The sequence below is a fragment of the Schistocerca piceifrons genome, chromosome 1, assembly GCF_021461385.2.
Source record: "Schistocerca piceifrons isolate TAMUIC-IGC-003096 chromosome 1, iqSchPice1.1, whole genome shotgun sequence".
In the NCBI taxonomy this organism is placed as follows: domain Eukaryota; kingdom Metazoa; phylum Arthropoda; class Insecta; order Orthoptera; family Acrididae; genus Schistocerca; species Schistocerca piceifrons.
The window spans coordinates 1,214,834,320-1,214,860,293 of NC_060138.1; the positions used below are offsets into that span (position 1 = coordinate 1,214,834,320).

At 41.9% G+C, this 25,974-nt stretch overlaps 1 protein-coding gene across 1 annotated transcript in view; it reads left to right on the forward strand.

Moving 5' to 3' along the window:
• The window catches only part of LOC124779497 (maternal embryonic leucine zipper kinase-like), a 421,515-nt gene that overhangs the window by 60,270 nt on the left and 335,271 nt on the right, over positions 1 to 25,974 (forward strand). The window contains exon 5 of the mRNA XM_047253715.1: positions 12,995 to 13,101. Within this exon, the coding sequence (XP_047109671.1) occupies positions 12,995 to 13,101 (107 nt within the window). The remainder of the gene's footprint in view (positions 1 to 12,994; positions 13,102 to 25,974) is intronic.

Consider the following 25,974-nt stretch of genomic DNA (forward strand, 5'->3'; position numbering starts at 1 on the left):
CACTACTGAAGGACTCAGATTTACCAGAGGCAGTGAAGAAATGGCTGCATCCCAGGGCGCCATTGACACCGCGCCTGTATGGATTGCCCAAGGTTCACAAAGATGGGGTACCTCTAGGGCTGATTCTGGACACTATCAACTCACACAGTTATGGACTGGCCGAATACCTTGCGACACTCTTAAAATCACTGGTGGGACACTGCATTCATCACGTGAAAAACTCCGCAGATTTCGTGAGAATACTGAAGGACATCCAAATACAGAGAGATGACCCACTCGTAGGCTTCGACGTCACCTTGTTCATGAAAGTGCCTCTACAAGACACCTTGGCACGCCTTCCTTAATCAGCACTTCGAGCCTGAAAGAGTGAAGCTCTTCGAATATGCACTTAAGACCACCTACTTCAAGTGCAATGGAGAGCATTAGGAACAAGTAGATGGAGTGGCCATGGGATCTCCCCTTGCTCCAGGGATCGCAAATCTATATATATGGTTCTACAAACTGCTCACCTTAAACTCAGACACATCTTCCGCTATGTCAATGATACTTTTGTGATTTGGCAGCATGGCAGGCAGGCACTGGAGGAGTTTTTGGACCACCTAAACAGCATACATGAGAATATCACCTTCACAACGGAGGTAGAGGAGAATGGCTGTATTCCATTCCTGGACATATTGATTAGGAAGAAGGCGGATGGCATGCTGGGCCATTCAGTGTATAGAAAGAAGATGCGCACAGACCTTGTACCTCCATGCAACCAGCTGCCACCATCTGGCAGAACACCAGTCAGTACTGACTGCCTTGGTACATAGGGCACACTTTATTCGTGACAAAGAAAGCCTCCCAGGCGAATTACACCACCTAAGAGAGGTATTTTGGAAAAATGGTTACAGTGAAACACAGATTGTAGGGCCTTCAAGAGGAGACAGGCTGACAAATTTCAGGAAGAGGAAGACGAAGAAGAAGAAGAAGGAGAAGAGGAAGAGGAAGACAACAAGAGACTCACCTTTCTGCCATATTTGGGCCCCATGCCAGCCAAAATTGGGAGGCCACTGAGAAAATTGAACATAAATACCATCTTTGTACCACCGCCGAAGATGAAAGAGCTGCTGGGCTCAGACCCACTCAAACTCAACACAGCTAGCATATATAGCACTGCCTGCGAATGTGGTGTACAGTACATTGGACAAACACAGCTCTGCATCTTGAAAAGGTGCGAGAAACGCATCAGACACGTCCGACTTGGACAGAGAAATCTGCTATAGCTGAACATAGTATCAGAGAAAACCACACCTTTGATTTCAAGAAGACCAGGGTGCTGTGCCGAGCCAGGAGCTATTGGGACGGTTTCATTAAAGAATCGATAGAAATACGGTCCACAAGAATCTTGTGAACAGAGACGAAGGTTATCAACTTAGTGTGGTCTGGAATCCAGCATTAGCCGCAGTATGCTGTGAATGCACCAAGAGCCGTCCAGCTCGCGAGACGCGGCCGGAATGCTCTGAATGGTGCACCCGCTCACCCCCCCCCCCCCCCCCCACCAGACCCACCAGCTCCCCTGGATCCAGCCTCCCATGGCCAGGTGGTGGGGGGCAATCCGCAGGTATAAAGGGACCGGAATCTGCAAAGTCTTGGCACTTCACTGTAAGATGATGAGTATGTCATTCATATAAAGATCGCAGTTTGAAGACACCACCACCTGGCTAGAAGCCCGAGAACTCTTCACCAATAATAATAATAATAATGATATGAGTTTGAGTTTTACAACCATCACTCGCCACACATCTCGCTTGCAATCCAACCTCTCCTTCTGACATCTCCATTCAAAGCCTTCAATTGTCCAGGTGCTTGGTTCATCCTCTTGCACCATAATAAATTTGTTTATATTAAAAAATTTGTACTCTCTCTTCTAAACCTAGAATAAAACAATTAAAAGATTTTTTTATGTATTTAACATTTGGTACTACTATATTACGATACACTGTGTAATTACTTTTATTAAGGAGGTGGAAGCTCACTCCCTACAACCTCAACTGGTTTTACGCAAAGAAAATTATCAATCAGTCACATTCAGTGTTATTTTGCCATCATAATGATCATGTTTATCTCTGTGTGTAAAAATATGCCATTCAAAAATTAAGCTCCGGTTCCCATTTTCTAGCAACTCTCTCGCTCTTGTCTTCGTCCTGTCATGAGGATTCCCATGTAGTTCAGTGGACAAACCATTTTATTGCCTCAGGCATTGGTCAGTTACTGGTTACTCGCAAGAAACTGACAATAGAAAGGAATTCCCAATGAAAGATGTATGAATACGGAGGACAGTGATGAAAATCTGGAATATCATAGACAAATAAAGTAGGACAGGGTCCGAAAACTGTAATAGGCTATTCATCAAATGATGAACAACTCTTCCAAATGAGAGTCACGTGTTAGTGTAAATGAATGTGGAATAGATAAATGATAAAGGTGCAGGAGATAAAGCATGTTTAAGTTAAAACAGAATGTAGAAATCAGGTGGCTAAGCTGGGTGAGAGTGATGTAGATAATAGTGTACCAGAAAAGGAAGAATGGATACACCCAGCTAGTGGTGGCACCACTCACCGTGTGGTATGCCCACTAAAGAGCCTTTGCATCACTGCAAAAAATTTACTTGGGTTATTCAACCAACCACAGCACTCAACATTTAATTAAAATGAATACTTAAATTGCATTGTCACCGTAACTACATAGACATATGATATTTTGAAATATATGTAAGAACATAATTATAATAGAGGGAAACATTCCATGTAGGAAATATATATCTAAAAACAAAGATGATGTGACTTACCAAATGAAAGTGCTGGCAGGTCGACAGACACACAAACAAACACAAACATACACACAAAATTCAAGCTTTCGCAACAAACTGTTGCCTCATCAGGAAAGAGGGAAGGAGAGGGAAAAGACGAAAGGATGTGGGTTTTAAGGGAGAGGGTAAGGAGTCATTCCAATCCCGGGAGCGGAAAGACTTACCTTAGGGGGAAAAAAGGACGGGTATACACTCGCGCGCACACACACACACACACACACACACACACACACACACACACACACACACATATACAGACACAAGCAGACATATTTAAAGACAAAGAGTTTGTCTTTAAATATGTATCCATCCACACATATACAGACACGAGCAGACATATTTAAAGACAAAGAGTTTGTCTTTAAGTATGTCTGCTTGTGTCTGTGTATGTGTGGATGGATATGTGTGTGTGTGTGCGCGAGTGTATACCCATCCTTTTTTCCCCCTAAGGTAAGTCTTTCCGCTCCCGGGATTGAAATGACTCCTTACCCTCTCCCTTAAAACCCACATCCTTTCGTCTTTTCCCTCTCCTTCCCTCTTTCCTGATGAGGCAACAGTTTGTTGCGAAAGCTTGAATTTTGTGTGTATTTTTGTGTTTGTTTGTGTGTCTGTCGACCTGCCAGCACTTTCATTTGGTAAGTCACATCATCTTTGTTTTTAGATATAAGAACATAATTAAAATTAAAACTACATTCGATAGACAAATTTGGCATAGTGAAAATTTCAGTGACCTAAACAATACCGATTACCTCCTGGTAAGTAGCATCATAATGATCAAAAACCTATTCCTAGAGATATGACGACAGTGGAAGAAAATCAACCAATGGAAAAACCAGGATGGAATGTAACAATACCAGAGAAAGAAAGTTGCTACTCACCATATAACAGAGATGCTGAGTCACGATGGGCACAACAAAAAGATTCACACAATTGTAGCTTTTGGCTATAAAGGCCTTTGTCAGCAGTAGACACACATACACACATGCGCACACACACTCACGCAAACACAATTTGCACATACATCTGCCGTCTCAGAGAACTGGCAGTGTGGTTTCAGTTCTCTGAGACTGCGGACGTGTGTGCAAGTTGCGTTTGCATGAGTGCGTGTGTGTGTGTGTGTGTGTGTGTGTGTGTGTGTGTGTGTGTGTGTGTGTGTGTGTCTACCGCTGACAAAGGCCTTTATGGCCGAAAGCTACAACAGTGGAAGAAATTTTTTAATAGATTGATAGGACAGTAGAACAGGAATGCAATGTGGGGAAAATGAATTTTGAAAACAGCACATCATAGCTTGGAGCCCTGTGTTCGCTGAGCATGATTCGCAAAGGATGTGACTCCTGCTAAGGTCACACATTCATTTGTCTACTGGTTTCTCAGTTCATGTGGTACTTTTTCCATCTCACTTTCACTGCCACCCACTTTATTATTTTCATTGCACAAGTTATTCAAAACACAGTTAAATCTTGACTCATTCCCACATTTCTCTTATATGATACATAAATTTCAGTGCACCATTCTTTTCACCCATCAGGATAAACTTTTTTTGCGTAAAATTGCTACTTTTTTCCAAGTTGAGCCACTTGATAGACCTTCTCCAACATCCATCCATACTCTGTACTGAAGCACTGAAGGGTCTAGCACAGAAGTGTAGAGTACCGCCACTTGTACCACCAGAGGCATTTGTTTGTTTTGGTCAGAACAGTTCAGTGTTGGTTAGACAATCAGCAAGACAACTGCTTCCATTTATGCAACAGCACAGGCTCGTATTGCATTTGTCTGTGAATTATTTTTATGAGCATCTAACAGGAGCGACTTATTTTCAAGTTATTCTGTGCTACTAGTTTAATTCTTAAAGTTCTTGTGTGTTTGTGCACTTAATAGACACAGCTCCAGGCAGTGCTGGCTTTTGTCTCACATCTTGAGGCATTTGCTTGTGAGCCCCCAATTGGTCCACTACTGTGGCTGCTCCAGCTACTGCCCGCACTGAGGTTGATCATTTACCTGTTATTGACTTGGAGGTTACCGCAAGGTGTAGCAGCAGGAAAAAACTTTCCAGGGGGAGGTGGGGGTTGAAAAGCCTGCATGGTTCATCTGCCAAACAGGTTTAAGGTGCTATCTGTGGCTAATAATGATCCTGAGCCAGATGCAGTCGCTTGTCTTGTTTTAGAGGAATCCTCGCAGCCTGCAAGATCTGGGCTGTCATAAAGGGTGGGATTATTGATGGTTGGGAGCTCTGACGTTAGGTGAGTAATGAGCCCCCTTAGGGATGTGGCTGTCAAGGAGAGGAAGTAGTCCAGTGTGCACTCTGTGTGCATATCAGGGGGAGTGATCCTAGATGTGGACAACATCTTCCTGGATGCCATGACCAGCAGACTGTGAAGGTGGTATCTCATGTTGGTACTAAAGACTTGTGTTGCTCATGTGGTTATTAACGAATTAACGATGTGTGTTGCTTTGGATCAGAAGAGATTCTCTCTAAAGATGGCCAGTCTTGCTTGTGAGATGAAGGCAGACTCACCATCTGTAGCGTCAACAGGATCGTTTGCAGACCTTTGTTACAGAGGCAAATGGAGTGTCTGAATCAGAGGCTCAGACTGTTCTGTGACCTTGTAGGCTGCAGGTTCCTTGACTTGCACCATAGGATGGTAGGGTATGATGTTCCACATAACTGTTCAGGAGTCCACTACACACAGGAGGCCATTACACATGGTTAGTGGGGGCTGTGTGGAGTGGACTGGGAGGTTTTTTATGTGCTAGAGGGTCTCTGGAAAGAACAGAAAGATTTTTAGTGTTAGAGGGTGCCAGTCAAACACAAGTCAAGGGGTGACCAAGAAGCCGTAAGTATTATACCAGTAAATTATTGTAGCTGTGTTGTGGAAGAACCAGAGCTTCTGGTGCTGATAGAAGACACTGAAGCAGAAATTGTCACAGGTAATGAAGCCCGGCTAAAGCCAAAGCTTATGCCAAGGACATGTAATGGTATTCAGAAAGTGTAGATTAAATTCAGCTGGTGGAGGCATGTTTGTTGCTGCTAGAGGTAGTTTTATCTTGTAGTCGGATTTAAATATATAATTCCTATGAGTTAGTATGGGTAGAGGCTATACTTGACAACCAATAATGGGTTCCTACCTCCCGGGTCAGATGATACAGTTTCTGAGCAGTTCAAAGAAAACTTGAGTCAAATATCATTTCAAATAGCTACCACCACACTGATGCATTTATAGCTGGTGGTGGCTTCAATCTAACTTCAAAACATTGGTGAAAATGTGTGTTTGAAACTAGTGCTAAACGCTTTCTCCAAAAATTATTTTGTGTAAACGGTTGCAAAAACATACTTGACATCTTACCACCAAACAATCTAGGGGAAATAGGGAGCATTATGATGGACACAGTTATTAGTGCCAACTAGGTCATTGTAACAAGACTGAATACCATAACATCCAAACTCATCAAAAATAAACACAAAATATATGTATTTAAAAATAAAATAAAATTTTGCTTGACACCTTCCTAAGAGACAGCCTCCATTCCTTCCGAACTAACTATGTAAGCATAGACCAGATGAGGCTTAACTGTAAGAAATAGTATCGACAGCAATGGAGAGATTTCTATGAAATAAATTAATAAAAGATGGCACTGATCATGCATGGTACACAAAACTACCAGAACACTGTTGCAGAAGCAACAAAAAAAGTGTGCCAAATTTGAAACATCACCCAATCCTCAAGATAGATGAAGCTTTATAGAAACTTGAAATTTAGTGCAAACTTAAGTGCGAGATGTTTTAATTGTTTCCACAGCACAACTCTTGTCTCGAAATCAGGCAGAAAATGCAAAGATTCTGATTGTATGCGAATTACCCCAACAGCAAGACACAATCAATACGTTTATTGTGCAATAGCAACAGTAATCTTACCTATGACAGTGCCACTAAAGTAGAGCTGCTAAAAATGGTTCTCCAAAATTTCTTCACCAATGATGATGAAGTAAATACTCCCGAATTCTAATCATGAACTGCTGTAAACATGTATAAGTTGGAATAAGATATCCTTGGTGTAGCAAAGCAGCTTAAATTTCTTAATAAAGGCAAGTTCTGTGGTCCACACTCAATAGCATTTAGGTTTCTTTAAGAGAATGGTGATCTAATAGCTCCATACTTACTATAGACAACTGCTCGCTTGACGAAATACCAGTACTTTAAACTGGAAAGCTGCACAGGTCACATCAGTACTCAAGAAAAGTAGTAGTAGTAGTAGTAGTAGTAGTAGTAGTAGTAATGTGGTGAATTACAGACCCGTATCACTTGACACTGATTTTCAGTAGGATTTTGGAATGTATATTGTGTTTGAACATTATGAATTACCTCAAGGAAAATGACACACAGTCTGCACGAATTCAGAAAACACAACTACTTTTTATTCTCACGAAGTAATGAACGTTATAAAAAAGGAATGTCAAATGGATTCCATATTTCTATATTTCCAAAAGGTGTTTTATGCTGTTCCTCATAAGCAGCTTCTAATAAAATTGGATGCCTGTGGAGTATCGTCTCAGTTGTGCAACTTGCAACTGGACTCATGATTTTGTGTCAGAAAAGTCACAGTTCATAGTAACTGACGGAAAGTCATCAAACAAAACAGAAGTGATACCAGACATTCTCTAAGGTTGTGTTATAGGTCCCCTGCTGTTTATAATCTGTATAAGTGATTGAAGCAATCATCTTAGATTGTTTTCAGATGATGCTGTCATTTACTATGTAGTAATGTCACCATAAGATCAAAAACAAAACAACAACAAAAAATATAGACAAAGTATGTGTATGGTAGAAAAGTAGCAGTTGACACTAAATAATGAAAATTGCGAAGCCATTCACTTGAGTACTAAAAGGAATCCTCCAAATTTCGGTTATGCGATAAATCTCACAAATCTAAAGGCTGTCAATTCAACTAAATACCTCGGAATTAGAATTACAAACAACTTAAACTGGAATGGACACACAGACAATGTAGTGGGGTAGGCAAACCAAAGCCTGTGTTATTGGCACAACACTTAGAAAATGCAACAGGCCTACTAAAGAGAATGCCTACACTAAACTGTCTGTCCTCTGCTAGAGTATGGCTTTGTGGTATGGGATCCTTACCAGATAGGATCAACAGAGGACATCAAAAAATTTAAAGAAGGGCAGCTCATTTTGTATTGTCGCGAAATAGGGGCGAGAGTGTCCTGGATATTGTATGCAAATTAGGGTGGCAATCATTACAACAAAGGCATTCTCCATTGCGACTAGATCTTTCCGAGAAATTCCAGTTACCATCTGTCTCCTATGAATGTAAAAATATTGTGTTGACACCCACCTACACAGGGAGGAATGATTATCATCATAAAATAAGAGAAGTCAGAGGTTGCACAGAAAGGTTTTGGTGTTCGTTTTTTCCATGCCCTGTTGGAGAGTGAAACGGTAGAAAAATAGACTGAAAATGGTTTGGTGAAACCTCTGCCAGGCTCTTACGTGTGAATTGCATTGTAGTCATGTAGATATAGAGGTAGATGTAGATGTAGAAGACTGGTTAGATAATTCACTGACAGCTTTTTTCTGAGTATTTTCTGTGACTAAATTTTGAACTTTATTTGACTTTCTTAGGATAGATTCGGACTCTTCATATGCAACTTCATTCACATTTTTACTTACTTCTGTCAACTTATTAGAAAGTGTCTCCTCTTCTGCTAACAAAACATCCTTGTCCCCAACAAAACATCCTTGGCCCCAACAAAACATCCTTGGCCCCAACAAAACATCCTTGGCCCCAACAAAACATCCTTGGCCCCAACAAAACATCCTTGGCCCCAACAAAACATCCTTGGCCCCAACAAAACATCCTTGGCCCCAACAAAACATCCTTGGCCCCAACAAAACATCCTTGGCCCCAACAAAACATCCTTGGCCCCAACAAAACATCCTTGTCCCCAACAAAATAATCCACATATTCATCACTCCTGAGTTCTTCCTCATCAAGTTCATTTAAATTACAAGTAACAATTACATCTTCATCTACTAAATGTTTGTCAATCAGCCCATACTCTTCAGTCCCTTCACTGCCTGTGGCTAAGTACCTCGGTGGAAAATCTGCAGCAGAATCCATATTGACATTCTATCTGCATAAAAATTCTGTACCTAAAATCACATCTGTGGTCAAGACAAGTGTCCTCATAACTGTTGTCCTGCCAATTCAACAGTTAATAATGCTTCTTGCATAAAAATTTTAGACATTTTCCAGTAACACATACAATTCTGATTCCTGAAACATAAATCATCATTACTCCTCCTTTGTCTTTAATTTGTTCAAAAAATGCTTGTGAAACCCCCCTTAATTCACTCCCACAGTCCAGTAAACATTTAACAGGTGCACCCTGAACACTAGCCAAAACTACAGATTGCCATATTTCACTGTCACTTACCTCTATGTCTTCTTCATATAATATATCCTCATTAATCCTTTTTTCGCATAAAACCGTCATCTTAATCATCAAATCTGTTCTCAGTTACAGTTGACTGACACTTAGCATAGTTCTCTTTCCTACTGGGTTTGTCTTCCTTATTCTCACTTTGCTTATTAATACCATTTATTCTTCCTTTGCTCAACATATTTCCTTCATCATTACAAACAAACTGAAATACTTGTTACTATTTACTCTCTAATTATTTTCACCACCATTGTCTTCTTCTGTGGATGGGACCCTTTCCACTTTCCTCACAAAAAAAAACACCCACTGATGTTACTCCTGGGAGCAGACAAAAGCATTCCATAACTCTGAAGAAGTTTCTTTTCCAGCCCCATGATTACATATGGAGCAGTGAAATGAAAAAAAAAGTAAATAAACTGTTTAATATTCCAAACTAATCACCGTAACTGTTAATACATTTATGTCACTGTGAGGTAAGATGAGCAATGCCTTCATGGAAAAATGTTTTGTGATTGCCTACGAAGTCATGATTGTACCCAGATATACACCTCTTCATCTGGAGCAAATAAATGACCATGAATGTCTTTCTTAAGGGCTCTAACAATATGGAAATTGAATAGGGAGAAATCGTGGCTTCCCTTGAGGATGTGCCCTCCAAGGCTTCTGCTGCTGCTGTGATGCCAGATACCAGCCAGTGGCTGAAGGAGCGACAAGTTGCTGGTCGCAGGGCTTCATGGTTATCATCAATTCCTGAGACAAACTCAGAGAAGCCTCCTCAAGAAAGATATCCTTGTGACCCACCACGCCAATGCTTCTGGCAGGCTCCAATTGCTATTGATCTCTCAGTTTGCTGTCCTGACCTTCTACCTTCTACCCACAGGTGAGCTCATGACAACTTGTTTGGTAGTGACCACTTTCCACTCTTCCTGTCCCTCCGCCGGTATCACTCATCTGGACATTTGCCCAGATGAGTTCTTACCATGACAGACTGGGATGCTACTGCCATTGGATCTCTGTTGCATGGCAACATCAATGAGGTGATCCAGAATATTACTACTACTGCCCTTTCAGCAGCTGAATCGGGAATCCCTTGCTCCTCAGGTTGCATCCGGCAGAAGACAGTGCCTTGGTGGTCATTGGAAATCACAGTGGCCATTAGAGACCATCAACAGGCTCTGCAATGTCATAAGTGGCACCTGTCCCTGGAGCACCTCATTTTCTTGAAAGGCTCTGTGCCTGGGTCCATCAACTAATCAAACAATGGAAGCACGAGTGTTGGGAACAATACGTCTCCACCATTGGAATGTGAATCTCTCCTTCCCAGGTTTGGACTAAGGTGAAGCACCTTTATGGATATCAGACCCCGTCAGGTACACTGGGAATTTCCACGAATGCCCTCGTAGCTTGCATTTATCACAAATTTCTTATGAAGTGAAGTATCCCAAGTGACTGGGAAAAAAGTTCAGGTTACACCTGTGTTACAGATGAGTGACTTAAGGATTGTCGGTGCAACTGGGTAACGAACTCATGCCTTCGGCATAGTAGTTTGTTACTTAACATCTGTTTCACTGAGACACACATAAATGTTTAAATAACTATGTATCTAAATTTCTCTTCCATGTATACTTAAATAACATCTCGAATAAATCAGGTATAATTAAATTTTCCTTGAGACATGTGAGTCTCAACTTTATCTACGATAACGTTAGAAGCTGAAGAAATGAATTAAAATTTGTTTAATGGCTGGGACTTGAACCAGGGTCTCCTTGCTTACGTAGCCATTACACCACTCTAACGGCCCGCATCTCGTGGTCGTGCGGTAGCGTTCTCGCTTTCCGCGCCCGGGTTCCCAGGTTCGATTCCCGGCGGGGTCAGGGATTTTCTCTGCCTCGTGATGGCTGGGTGTTGTGTGTTGTCCTTAGGTTAGTTAGGTTTAGGTAGTTCTAAGTTCTAGGGGACTGATGACCATAGATGTTAAGTCCCATAGTGCTAAGAGCCATTTGAACCACTCTAACGGTATAGGTAACACAGCTGCATGGACTGCTCTAGTCCAATCCCCTCCCTAACATAAACTTCAGTTCATGTTTCCAGCATATTTTCTCCTCCTTACATTCTCATTCTTGCCAAAGCTCTCTTGGTTAGTAATAGCACCTCAACTGTGGATGTAATGGGGAAATCTTGCCTGTACCTCAGGTGTAGGTTATCAATTCTATTACCAGAGAGCCTCAGAAATAGTGAGTATGTAAGAAGGGAAAATAAGCGGAGGACATGAATGAAGTTTGTGTTAGGGAGGGCATTGGACTAAGGTAGTCTGTGCAGTTGTGTTACCTATACTGCTAAGGTGGTGTAATAGCTACCACACGTGCCTAGTAAGCAAGGAGACTCACTTCTTGGCCATGGTACAAATTTTAATTCATATCTTCAGCTTCTAACATTGTCTTATCTCAAATAAAGTTGTAGAAGCACTGAAGTTTTTCAAAAATAGTTGTTTTCCTTTATTGATCTCAAATATTGGATTTGCTGTCGCCTATACTGCATGTCACTCCTAAGAGTCATCAGGCACGTTTCCTTTGGTGGTTTGGCGGATATTTGCAATTTTGTTTTTGCTTTGTGTGTGTGTGTGTGTGTGTGTGTGTGTGTGTGTGTGGGGGGGGGGGGTGACTGCTCATCACATCTCTCATGTGATGCTCAGTCTCTATGGAAAGTGTTGGTTTGTTTCCTGTTACAAACAAAATGATTCCTGAAGCAGAATTTTACGTGTCTGTTTGGTAGAGTGGTCCCAATTTAATATAATGTGATATTTGTTTTATCAACATGTACTAACAATGACAATAAAACAGAAAGAATGAGCAATGCTCTAGCTGTGACAGTACTGCCATGGCAAGCACTGATTGCAACCACCATGCATCAGTGCTACTCAGTCACTGCTGGAGTACTGATTATTCTTCAAGCTTTACTGTCCCTGTTAATACATATCGACTAGATTAACCTGTGACTACTATATAGAATGAACAAGTAAAATTCCACTTAAAAAAACAATTTTGTTTTACAGCAAAAATGAGATTGCAAATATCTGCCAAAATACCAGAGAAAATGTGCCTGAGAACTTTTACGAGGCACCTCCTGTATATGTAAGCCTCAACATTAAGAAGTACATGTAAGCTGTGCAGGAACTATCTGGCATACAGTAACAGTTTTCCTAACCTCTCCTGTACTGTAAAATAATCCCTGACACTTCTGTATTGTCATTGGTTCTGTCACATTCACCCCTATAAAAGAGCATGCTTGTGTGTGCCTACACACACACACACACACACACACACACACACACACACACACACACTTAGTGTTCATTTTAATGGCTCTCAGGCAGTAATAAAATAGTTTTTAATAATTCTGAACTGTATCGCCCTTTATAGAAGCTATCGAGAGAGTTTTGCAATGATGATATTAGCTCGTAGTGTAATATTGAAGAATACTAGAATAGCAAAACAGCTGTAGCTAATATTCTATTTGTTTTTCATTAAAATGAAAATAAGAAATCTAAAACTTTTAAGTACTGTAACTTCTTGTGTTTTACAATGGTAGTTCACTGTTAAGTTAGTTACGTTTCAACTTCAGTTATGCACAATATAGACATGTAGGTATAATTATTTTAAATATTGATGATGTTATGTTTTTCAGGTTCTGAAGTTGATATCTGGAGTATGGGTGTACTGCTTTACGCATTGCTGTGTGGATTTCTACCATTTGATGACGAGACTATTGACAGCCTTTATAAGAAGATATTGGTTAGAAATATTTCCAGTTATTGCTAAATGATGTACTACTCAGAATCATGTGTTATTTTATTGTTTAAGGATTTTATTAGTAGCAATTCTTTGCATTTTGAAATGATTCCTTTTGTGCCACTCATTCAAATTCCAAGGCAATAGAATTTTTAAAATTGTACATCAAAAGGACCCACTTCAACAGTGGTGGAACAAAAATACTTTACTTTCCACATCTGATCAGCAATTCGATTTTTGATTACTTTTCTTTAATTTCCTTGTAAATTATTTGTAGATTTCCTTTCATTTAAAAGACTGATGTCACAGGCCAAAAATCAGTGTTGGTTGTTGGTATGTTTGGTGATGTATGACTGCATTAGTAAATTAATATTCTCACACAGGAGAATGTTTTCAAAAATGATTACTGGATTTTGTATTGAAGTTGCAGGCTCAACTTCAAGTAGTAAAATAATGAATTAAACACAATGTTGTTGTTCATAAAAGTAGCACAGCATGGCGAACTTAGATCTGTAGTATCAGCACCTAGAATGGGGGATAAGAAATATTTGAAAACAATCTAACAATACTTGTTCTCTTTCTTGTACACAGACAGTTATTACTTGAAAAGACAATTGACATAGCATTGCTACATTTCGCATATTTTGCTTCTTACCGCTAGTTACAATAATTAGCTTTTCATTCCATTCGATAAAAAGGACATCAGATTATTAATACTTTGAATAGTAATCACTATACTAACTAAAAAATAGGAATATTTTTTTTTAGTAGTGCTGTTCCATGTTGTTGTTGTGGTCTTCAGTCCTGAGACTGGTTTGATGCAGCTCTCCATGCTACGCTATCCTGTGCAAGCTTCTTCATCTCCCAGTACGTACTGCAGCCTACATCCTTCTGAATCTGCTTAGTGTATTCATCTCTTGGTCTCCCTCTACGATTTTTACCCTCCACGCTGCCCTCCAATACTAAATTCGTGATCCCTTGATGCCTCAGAATATGTCCTACCGCCGGCCTCTGGTGGCCGAGCGGTTCTAGGCGCTTCAGTCTGGAACCGCGCGACTGCTACGGTCGCAGGTTCGAATCCTGCCTCGGGCATGGGTGTTTGTGATATCCTTAGGTTAGTTAGGTTTAAGTAGTTCTAAGTTCTAGGGGACTGATGACCTCAGATGTTAAGTCCCATAGTGCTCAGAGTCAATATGTCCTACCAACCGATCCCTTCTTCTAGTCAAGTTGTGCCACAAACTCCTCTTCTCCCCTATTCTATTCAATACCTCCTCATTAGTTACGTGATCTTCAGCATTCTTCTGTAGCACCACATTTCGAAAGCTTCTAATCTCTTCTTGTCCAAACTATTTATCGTCCATGTTTCGCTTCCATACATGGCTACACTCCATACAAATACTTTCAGAAACGACTTCCTGACACTTAAATCTATACTCGATGTTAACAAATTTCTCTTTTTCAGAAACGCTTTCCTTGCCATTGCCAGTCTACATTTATATCCTCTCTACTTCGACCATCATCAGTTATTTTGCTCCCCAAATAGCAAAACTCCTTTACTACTTTAAGTGTTTCATTTCCTAATCTAATACCCTCAGCATCACCCGATTTAATTCGACTACATTCCATTATCCTCAGTTTGCTTTTGTTGATGTTCATCTTATATCCTCCTTTCAAGACACTGTCCATTGCGTTCAACTGCTCTTCCAAGTCCTTTGCTGTCTCTGACAGAATCACAATATCATCTGCGAACCTCAAAGTTTTTATTTCTTCTCCATTGATTTTAATACCTGTTCCGAATTTTACTGCTTGCTCAATATACAGATTGAACAACATCAGGGAGAGGCTAAAACCCTGTCTCACTCCTTTCCCAACCACTGCTTCCCTTTCATGTCCCTCGACCCTTGTAACTGCCATCTGGTTTCTGTACAAATCGTAAATAGCCTTTCGCTCCCTGTATTTTACCCCTGCCACCTTCAGAGTTTGAAAGAGATTATTCCAGTCAACATTGTCAAAAGCTTTCTCTAAGTCTACAAATGCTAGAAATGTAGGCTTGCCTTTTCTTAATCTAGCTTCTAACATAAGTCGTAGGGTCAGTATTGCCTCACGTGTTCCCATATTTCTACGGAATCCAAACTGATCTTCCCCGAGGTCAGCTTCTACCAGTTTTTCCATTCGTCTGTAAAGAATTCGTATTAGTATTTTGCATCCGTGACTTATTAAACTGATGGTTTGGTAATTTTCACATCTGTCAACACCTGCTTTCTTTGGGATCGGAATTATTATATTCTTCTTGAAGTCTGAGGGTATTTCGCCTGTCTCATACGCTTTGCTCACCAGATGGTAGAATTTTGTCAGGACTGGCTCTCCCAAGGCTGTCAGTAGTTCTAATGGAATGTTGTGTACTCCCGGGGCTTGTTTCGATTTAGGTCTTTCAGTGCTCTATCAAACTCTTCACGCAGTATCATATCTCCCATTTCATCTTCATCTGCATGCTCTTCCATTTCTATAACATTGCCCTCAAGTACATCGCCCTTGTATAGACCCTCTATATACTCCTTCCACCTTTCTGCTTTCCCTTCTTTGCTTAGAACTGGGTTTCCATCTGAGCTCTTGATATTCATACAAGTGGTTTTCTTTTCTCCAAAGGTCTCTTTAATTTTCCATGTAGGCAGTATCTATCTTACCCCTAGTGAGATAAGCCTCTACATCCTTACATTTGTCCTCTAGCCATCCCTGCTTAGCCATTTTGCACTTCCTGTCGATCTCATTTTTGAGACGTTTGTATTACTTTTTGCCTGCTTTATTTACTGCATTTTTATATTTTCTTCTTTCATCAATTAAATTCAATATTTCTTCTGTCACCCAAGGATTTCTACTAGCCCTAGTCTTTTTACCTACTTGATCGTCTGCTGCCTTCACTACTTCATCCCTCAAATCTACCCATTCTACTTCTACTGTATTTCTTTCCCCCATTCCTGTCAATTGTTCCCTTATGCTCTCCCTGAAACTCTGTACAACCTCTGGTTTAGTCAGTTTATCCAAGTCCCATCTCTTTAAATTCCCGCCTTTTTGCAGTTTCTTCAGTTTTAATGTACAGTTCATAACCAGTAGATTGTGGTGTGGTCAGAGTCGACATCTGCCCCTGGAATAGTCTTACCATAAGGTATCAATATTTGACTGCAGTGGGGGAAGGAAGGGATATGTATTTCCGTAACTAACTATTTCTGTGCTATTAATTAGAAACCAAGATTATGAAAGCAGGTAACACAGTTAAGAATTATAATATTATGCAAAGGAAAGCTGCCACTCACCAAATAGCAGAGATGCTGAGTCACAGATTGGCACAACTGGAAGACTGCCACAGATAAAGCTTTTGGCCTGTAAGGCTTCGTCACACACACACACACACACACACACACACACACACACACACACACACACACACACACACACATAATGGGAGTGCCGGCTGGGGGGGGGGGGGGGATAAAGAGGTGGCTAGGGCAGGGAGGGGGAGGGATAGTAGGGCAGGGGTGGTGGACAGTGCAGTGCTGCTGGGGAGCGCACAGGGACGAGGTGGAGAGAGGTTAGGACAGCTATGTGCAGTCGGGAGGTTAGATGAAGGGCAGTAGAGAGGTGGGAAGGAGGAAAGGTGGCGGAAAATGAGAAAAGTAGAAAGATTGTGCGATGGTGGAATGAGGGCTGTATAGTGCTGGAAGGGGAACATGGATGTGGATGGGTGAGGACAATGACTAACTAAGGTTGAGGCCAGGATGGTTAAAGGAACATAGGATGTATTGCAGAGAAAGTTACCACCTGCGCAATTCAGCAAAGCTGATGTTGTTGAGAAGGATCCATTTGGCACAGGCTGTGAAGCAGTCATTGAAATGAAGGATATCATGTTTGGCAGTGTGTTCAGCAAGAGGGTGGTCCACTTGTTTCTTGGCCACAGTTTGTCGGTGGCCACTGATGTGAGCAGACAGCTTGTTGGGTGTCATGCTTACATAGAATGCAGCACAGAGGTTGCAGCTTAGCTCGTAGACCACATGACTGATGTCACAGGTAGCACTGCCTTTGATGGGATAGGTGATGTTTGTGACCAAATTGGAGTAGGTGGTGGCGGTGAGAGGATGTATGGGACAGGTCTTGCATCTAGGTCTATTACAGGGGTGTGAGCCATGAGGTAAGGGATTTGGAGCAGGGGCTGTGCAAGGCTGGATTAGTATATTGTGTAGGTTCGGTGGATGGCAGAATACCACTGTGGGAGGGGTGGAAGGAGAGTGGGTAAGACATTTCTCATTTCATTGCCCGATGAGAGGTAGTTGAAACATTGGTGGAGAATGTAATTCAGTTGCTTCAGTTCTGGGTGGTAATGAGTTACGAGGGGCATGCTGCTCTGTGCCCAGATAGTGGGTCTTAGGGAGGTGGTGGGTGACTGGAAGGATAAGGCACAGGAGATTTGTTTTTGTACAAGTTTGGGAGGATAATTACAGTTTGTGAAGGCTTTGGTGAGACCCTCGGTATACCGTATTTACTCGAATCTAAGCCGCACTTTTTTTCCTGTTTTTGTAATCCAAAAAACCGCCTGCAGCTTAGAATCGAGTGCAAAGTAAGTGGAAGTTCTGAAAAATGTTAGTGGGTGCCGCCACAACTAACTTCTGCCATTGAATATATGTAGCGCTACACAGGCATGCTTTGCAGGCACAAAGATAAATAGTGGCACCAAAACCTCTGCGTCAGTAAATAAATTAAAATAAAAAAAGGTCGAAGACGAGCTTTTTTTCTCCGCCCCGAGTTTCGACCGCTGCATTTTCATACATCATCCAATGAAGTAAATACAAATTCCGCATGGTTCATCTCCTAATATAGCAGCATTTCAATGTACTACGAAAATCTGACTGGCAAGACGGTTTGGGATGTTTGTCAATATGGCGAACTCTACATTCTGAATTTTTTCCTACCTGTGAGAAGATGCGGTTGTTAATAGGAACTTTTATGAATTGTGAATCACATGCAGTATTCTCTTCACCATAAGAATAATACGAATATAAACATTTTGCCATGTATTCTTTCGTGTTTGCTGCTATCTCATTTAAATCCTGTCTGCCTAATAAACTACGAAACTAGAGTGAGACAACAGCAAACGCGGAGCAATATAAAGATCATGTCATGTCATGTTTATATTCGTATTATTCTTATGCCTAATAGTGTTACAGTCAGAAATGAAGCACGGCAATTGACTAGATTTTAAAATCTAAGATGACTCTAATTTCTGTGCAGAATGTAATGTACTAAAGGGGCGTCTGCAAAGATTTTCAAACAGAGAAAAATTGTCACCAAACTCTCATTCAGAATGTCTTCTATCATACGCAGTCCATTATTTGGTTCTTGTTGATCATTATCAAAGAAAGCTGCAGTGTAAGCAACAACAGATAGCAGTCTCTCGCCATTGTTTCGCTAATGAGACGATTCTCTCTCTCTCTCTCTCTCTCTCTCTCTTTTTAATTGTAAGCGCGCTAGCGTGCACAAAAGCAAGCCATGCCGTGAGCGACGACAGGCCGTAAACACTCATTATCAGAATGCGACAAACAATGCATGACCCAGTATAGTAATGCATTTTCAGCTTAGAGTGGCGTAAACACCTATAACAAAGAGAACGGCACTTATCAGATCAAAGAAAAATAAGCAATCAACTCAAACCAGACGAAGCACGTGAAAAAGGAAGGGTACCCGTATAGATACGGACGGAGCGCCTGACGCATAGCAATGGCTACCTGGTAAATATTAACTGCTAAGCTTACGACTCGAACCAAACTACTATAGCTGTATCGTCATTCATTCGACCTAAATTGTGTCTCATATTACAATGGACCAACTTTGTTTCGATTTGGAGATGCGGCCTAAAACTTTTCTCTACCCTTGAATTTCAAGTCTCAAATTTCAGGTGCGGCTTAGATTCGAGTGCGGTTTAGATTCGAGTAAATACGGTAACTCAGTACCACCCAGGACTGTAGCAAATGAATTACATTTTCCGCCAGGGTTTTGACTACCTCTCGTTGTGCCCTGAAATGAGAAATGTCCTGCCCACTTTCCTTCCCATCTCTCCCACAGTGGTATTCTGCTGTCCACCAAACCTACACAATATACTCGTCCATCCCTACACAACCCCTGCTCCCAACCCCTTAGCTCATAGCTCATACCCCTGTAATAGACCAAGATGCAAGACCTGTCCCATACATCCTCCTGCCACCACCTACTCCAGTCCCATCAAAGGCAGGGCTACCTGTGAAACCAGTCCTGTGATCAACAAGCTAATCTGCAACCAGTTTGGTGCATCCTATGTGGGCATGTCGACAAGCAAGCCGTCTGTCCTCACGAATGGCCACTGACAAACTGTGGCCAAGAAATAAGTGGACCACCCTGTTGCTGTGCATGCTGCCAAACATGGCAATCTTCATTCCAATGACTGCTTCACAGCCTGTGCCATATGGATCCTTCCCATCAACACCAGTTTTTCTGAATTGCGCGGGTGGGAAGTTCCCTGCAATGTATTCTACGTTCCCGTAATCCTCCTGGCCTCAATCTTCATTAGTCATCGTCCTCATCCATCCAGCCTTCCTGTTCCCATTCCAGCACTATACAGCCCTCATTCCACCACTGCACCCAGTCTTATTACTTCTCTCCTTTTGCATTTAGCCCCCCCCCCCCTCTTTCTCCACCTCTCCACTACCCTCCATCTAACCTCCCTCTGTCCATGTCGTCTTTGTCTGCTCCCCAGTAGCACTTCACTATCTACCACCCCTACTCTACTATCTCTCTCCCTTCCTGCCCCAGCCTCCTTGTGCTCCTTGTGGCTACAGTTGCATGAGACTTTAGTCATGTGTGTGTGAGCTGTGTTTGTGTGAGTGTATGTGTGTGTGTTGTCTATTTTTGAAGAAGACCTTATGGGCCGAAAGCTTTATTTGAGACAGTCTTTTTGTTGTGCCTATCTGCGAACCAGCATCTCTGCTATATGGTGAGTGGATACTTCCCTGTTCATGATACGGTTAAATTAGAAATGTATTAGTTTACGTATTGTGCACGTTAAAGGAAAAATTCTGTTAGTGCCAAGGCAACTGTGGATAACAACAGTTAAACGCCTCAGGGGCTCAGCATTTGCTTGCTGGGTATGGGCTTGGCAAACCAATGCTTCCTGAGCTGGGGACTGGTAAGTGCTGCCAGTCCTCTGTCACTGTAAGCTCTGGGCATGCTCCAGCAACCACTGCACAGTGTGACAGTGGAACATTGTGTGTCTCAGGCAACAGGATCTTGGCTTGAACCCCCAGATCATGAGGATGGTAAAAACCTTTACCAAAAAAAAAACTCTTAAATCCCAAGATTTGCTGCATGCCAATGAGATGCATGGATGTTGCGCACTCCAGTTGTATAAGGCAGATCTATGGACGCAGGGCTCTGTTTCGTTGGACTTTTATTTCCCTAGCTGCTCGTGGGATCAGGATGGAACCCTCGAAATTCTCTTCTTGTCCTCCCAGTGGAAAGGGTGGCCACTGCTAAGTGCCAACAACTGATCAAATAAGTGGGCTTTTGTAGCAGCCGGTCTGCCTGACTCAGGAGTTAATTCTGGGTGTATATGCTCTGGGACAACCAGGAAATCCTGGAAAAACTCGAATTTTGTTATCCAGGGGAAAACCAGGAAAAACCTGGGAATTTTTCAGAATTCTGGGAATTTTTCAGAATTCTGGGAATTTTTCAGAATTCTGGGAATTTTTCAGAATTCTGGGAATTTTTCATTGTTTTAGTCTTTAGTTAAATTTTTGTAATTTTGACTGGTAAGAACTGTTAGTCTATCAAAGAATTTTACTGTATCCCGCTACTGCAGAATAACACTGCAGCAATAAAATGTAAACGAATGAATAAAACTTAAGTTGCGAAGGAAATGCGGCATTTACAATAAAACACAGTGCAAACACAAGCGCCTGCCAAAAGTGAAATGTGACAAAGGCTTTCGGACAAAGACTATGGAATACTTCTTAGTAGCAAACTGCTGAAGATGAGCGTGACGTCACAACCGTTTACATTAAGCCCATTTTGAACAGTTGCCAGCGGGCTGTTGCGCATGCGCACTTGAGTTGTCTGTGAGCAGTACCCTCTCCCACTTCTGGCTACTTGAAATGTGGCTGCAGCAGTAGCAAGAAGCAGTTATGCTAGCTAAAGGAATTTTTCTGGTGTGCCCAAGCTGCCAGATTTGCCCATAGACAGAGCAGTCTGGTTTGTAGTGGGTAGCAATGTAGTGATCATTGTTATGTTTAGTGATTTTGCTGCTTCCTCTTTGTTTACATTTTACACATGAAATGAAAACAAAACAGATTTCTATGGCCGGGAGCTATCATGTGAAATAAAATACATTCGTGTAATTATGGAAGGCTAATATATGTTATTAGTTTAAGTTTTTTGATTTTATTTTATTTCTACATTTTAGACAGTTTAGTATTAATCGCCTTGCACAACAGTGAAGTTACTTTTGTCGGCTTGTTAAATAAATATGGCTTTTATTAACCTTTTCCGCCTATGCAGTCAGTTTATAAGAAATGAAGTGTTTCGTTTCACACTATTGGCTAGTTTCAGCTCATTACTGAATTTCAGGTGCACATTTTTATCTTCTGGCACATATGGCATTATGCCATCCTAAAGAACCAAAGATGAGGCAATATAGTACGGGGTACTCTAAGAAAATTTGCACCTTGAAAAGTGCACTTGAAAAGCTTAATTCAGGTTGGGGCCTACTTCGTTGGGAATATGGACATATGAATGTGTCCTTTAAGTCGAAATATGCATTTTAGTGTGGTTTACAAAATTTCTATGCTCTTGGAGTATCCTCTGATGCCCTATTTCTTTTATGACTTTATATAAGATCTCTTAATGCTAAATGTGTACGAACATACAGGCCTCCTACATCATCATATCTAAGGGGTCATGAGAAAATATTGCAAATAGTTCTTTGAAAAGTGTTATTTTCAAAGGAAATTTCCTTGTACGCAAGATGGATCATGTTACATGTGAGAGTGTGCAATGAATTTCTTAAATCACATTTGACTCTCATTTAAAATTTAACATTTTGAGTACCAGCCATTCAGAACAATTTTGAGCTCAGAAGACCAGACATTAATGTCATTGTTTAAAATTTTACTGGCATATTTCTGTGATGTATCTTAAAGTGTACCACACACTAAAAAGACTGATATTATATGTGAAAGCTTAGCTTTTCTTTTAGCTACACTATGTACATTAATTTAAATCATTAACTTTTCCTGTTTGTGTGTTCACGCTACTTAACCGTGATGTTGCTGACTACATCACGTGTCTGGTGCTCTGAATATCTGCTGTCATTGGCTGGCGAGATCATGTGGCATGTGTTATGATTGGCTTACAAAAGCGCATTGCAGTGCTTTGGAAACTAATGTGTAGTCCTTGGTGGAATTTGAAGGTATACTTTCATAATTTGAAAATAGGCATTTTATCGTAATATGAAAATATGCAGCATACATGTTGCTGTGCATCAAAGATCTTTCCAAAATGCGTTCCCCTCCTCCCTCGCTGAGATGCATTTTCTAAACCTGACGGGAAGTGCTATGCAGGTATATAAATCAAGATACAGAAAATCAAAACAACTAAGTATATCTCGTATGGTGAGACCAAAAATACATATAAGACCGCGCAGCCCGCCATGTTTGCTACCTCCTTTGCGTTTTTTCTTAAAACAGCCAGTTCCTAAAACTGATGCTACTACACAAACGGAGGTTGCCAGTGTCAACACTGCTACCTGTGTCTGTCAGTGCACTTGTTCTGCTGCAGTTATTTTGAAGCCCATAGCTCCCCACAGACCATCAGACAAGGTTGTGGTCACTGCTGTTGCAGAGCTCCCTGCCCCTCCAAAGGTTCAGCCTGTTCCTCCATCCAGTGCCGCTGCTACTACTACAGCCATAGTTCTTGCTCCAAAGTCCACTCGGGAAAACTGGTGATACTCCACACATAGCAGGCTCCCTTTACATGCAAAAAAAAAAAAAGAGTGAAAGTGCAACCTCCATGATAAATGGCACCCATCCTCCTGAGGAACATTAATGGATTCAGGATGCCTGTGGAGGAACTGAAGCTGCTAGCACAGGAATGCCACCTGTGCTTGTGTTTGCAGGAAACACATTGTAAAGTGTCTGTTGCCCCTGTACTATGGGGCTGCACACACTATCCCCTGGCTACTGATGTGCAAGCAGTTACATTTGAAATTCCTACATGTCAGATGATCGATGTTTGCCTGCTGTATTTGCCTCCACAAGGTGATGTAGACTCTGAGATTTTCACACTTCTTATGGAACAACTCCCCCATCCATTTCTCCTACTGGGAGACTTCAATGCCCATTAAGTCTTGTGGGGCTCCACCTCTACTTGCCTTTGGCATTCTTCATTCCAGTGACCACTTCCCACTCTGTATTCACTTGTTGGATGGAGGATTGCTTGAACAGAAGCCACTGAAGTGGGTGGTCAGCAGGGTTAGGTGGACACTGTTCAGCCACCTGACTGTGTTTAAACACCGCGACAGTGTCCAGGAATGGGTGGACCCTATTAAGAGTGATCCATCGTGCTGCTGCCTTATCAGTCCCACAGTCCTCAGACCATCTTCAGAGGCAACCTGTTCCTTGGTGGACTGGTGAGTGCGGTCCAGCAATATGGGACAGGCATGAGACTCTTCAAAGGTTTAAGTACTGTCCAACAGCTGACAACGTCACAGCCATCAGATCATGAGACCCCAGGCTTGACACATAATTTAAGGAGAGCAAGAAAAGGTCTGGGAAGCATTCCTGGACACCATCAACCGTTCTGCTTATGCTACGAATGTATGGGAATTGGGCTTTCATGTCCACCTCCCCATCTTCATATGGTCCTTTCTGTCTGAGTGCTTTTTTAGGTCCCGAGTTCATGATGTGCTGTTAGATTGTTTTGAGCAGGAAATTCTGTTCCTCGAGGCAGTGTTTTTAAGTGTTACCCACTTTGCCATAGCAATAAAGCAAAAAAGTATCACATCTATCGTAAGGAGTTCTGTGCAGTGCTCCCTATTTGTGGATGATTTTGCTGTTTTCTCTTCCTCCTCCAGTGTTGCAACAGCGACCTGTCATTTGCAACTTACCATGCCGAGGTTAGAGCAGTGGGCTGCGAAGACAGGTTTTCTACAGATTTTGTGTGTGTGTGTGTGTGTGTGTGTGTGTGTGTGTGTGTGTATTTTAATCGTTTTTATTGTATTTTAATTTACCTGACTTGCTTATGAGGGACACCATTCTACATTTTAGAGGCTCGGTGAGGTTTGTGAACCTCATTCTTGATTCCAAATTGTTGTGGTTGCCACACCTGAGGGACCTGAAACCCAGAACCCTGAAGGAACGGAACACCCTAAAGTGCACCAGTCACAAGTCTAGGTCAGTGGAGCATTTGGGAGGATGATGCTTCAACCTTTGTCCAGCCATCCAGATTCAGGTTTCCTGCAATTTCCATAAATCGCTCCAGGCAAATGCAGGGATAATCCCTTTGAAAGGAGTTGGCTGATTTCCTTCCCCATCCTTGACACAATGTGAGCCTGTGCTCCGTTTCTAATGAGACTTCTTTCCTTCATTCCTCGGGGAGTGGACAGGGTGCATCTGCTCCACTTTCAAAGGGCTTTCGTGCATTTGCAGTTGGTCTCTGGTTGCACAGTGTGTGGATTGGTGAGGCGTTCTTATTTGAAGATGATTGACACCGTCCACGTCCGCAGCCCGTGGTCGTGCGGTAGCGTTCTCGCTTCCCGCGCCCGAGGTCAGGGATTTTCTCTGCCTCGTGATGACTGGGTGTTGTGTGATGTCCTTAGGTTAGTTAGGTTTAAGTAGTTCTAAGTTCTAGGGGACTGATGACCATAGATGTTAAGTCCCATAGTGCTCAGAGTCATTTGAACCATTTTTAACGCTGTCCACCATGTGGGGTTAGACTGGCCCACGGGTAATTACAGGATCAGCCTCACCCAGTCTCTGTGTTGATGCTGGTGAACTCCCACTTACAATCTCACAGCAACTGCTCATGGTGCTTCTGGCATGTAAGTTTCTTACATCTCTGAATCCATGTGCATACCATAATGTTGCTTGTCCACCTCTGGAATACGTTTTCTCCAGTCCGTAGCAACAAAGCCATTTGGGATCTGCGTGCAGCATTTTCTATAGTCACTTACTGAGGAGCAAGCACAATCCCAAACCCAGGTTTGTAACCATCTGCCACACTGATTACTGCAGAGGTCCAGAGTAATCTTAGATTTACTGCAGTACAGAAGTGGTTGCACATCCAGCATGTGTTTTTAATACATTATTTTATGACATGTTAACTCAGCACTGCTACTCTACAGCTGTCTTTATGGGTGGGTCGAAACAGGTGGACACTTTTGGTTGCTTTGTTGTTTTCCCTGATCATATCCTCAAGGTCTAACTGACTCGAGAGTTTACTGTCTTAGATTTGGAACTAAATGCGATCTTACAGGCACTGGAGCAGATGAAATGTGCTTCAAGTGCTATATTCCTTGTCTATTCTGATTCCCAGAGAGCCCTTCACACTCTACAATGCTTGTATCCTGCAGATAAAGTAGTTCAAATTATCCAGGACACCCTTCTACAACTACAACAGGTGGTGAAGGAGGTCTCTTTCTTCTGTGTACTGTGGCACAAGGGTATTGCAGGGAACAAAAGGGCAGATGTAACAGCCAAGAAGGCATGTCGTGATCCTCAGTTATTTCAGTATGCCATCCCCCTGCATGCTATCTCCTCACTGTTGAGTTACAGAGGCTTGTGCTGGTGGGAAGGTGAGTGGCTG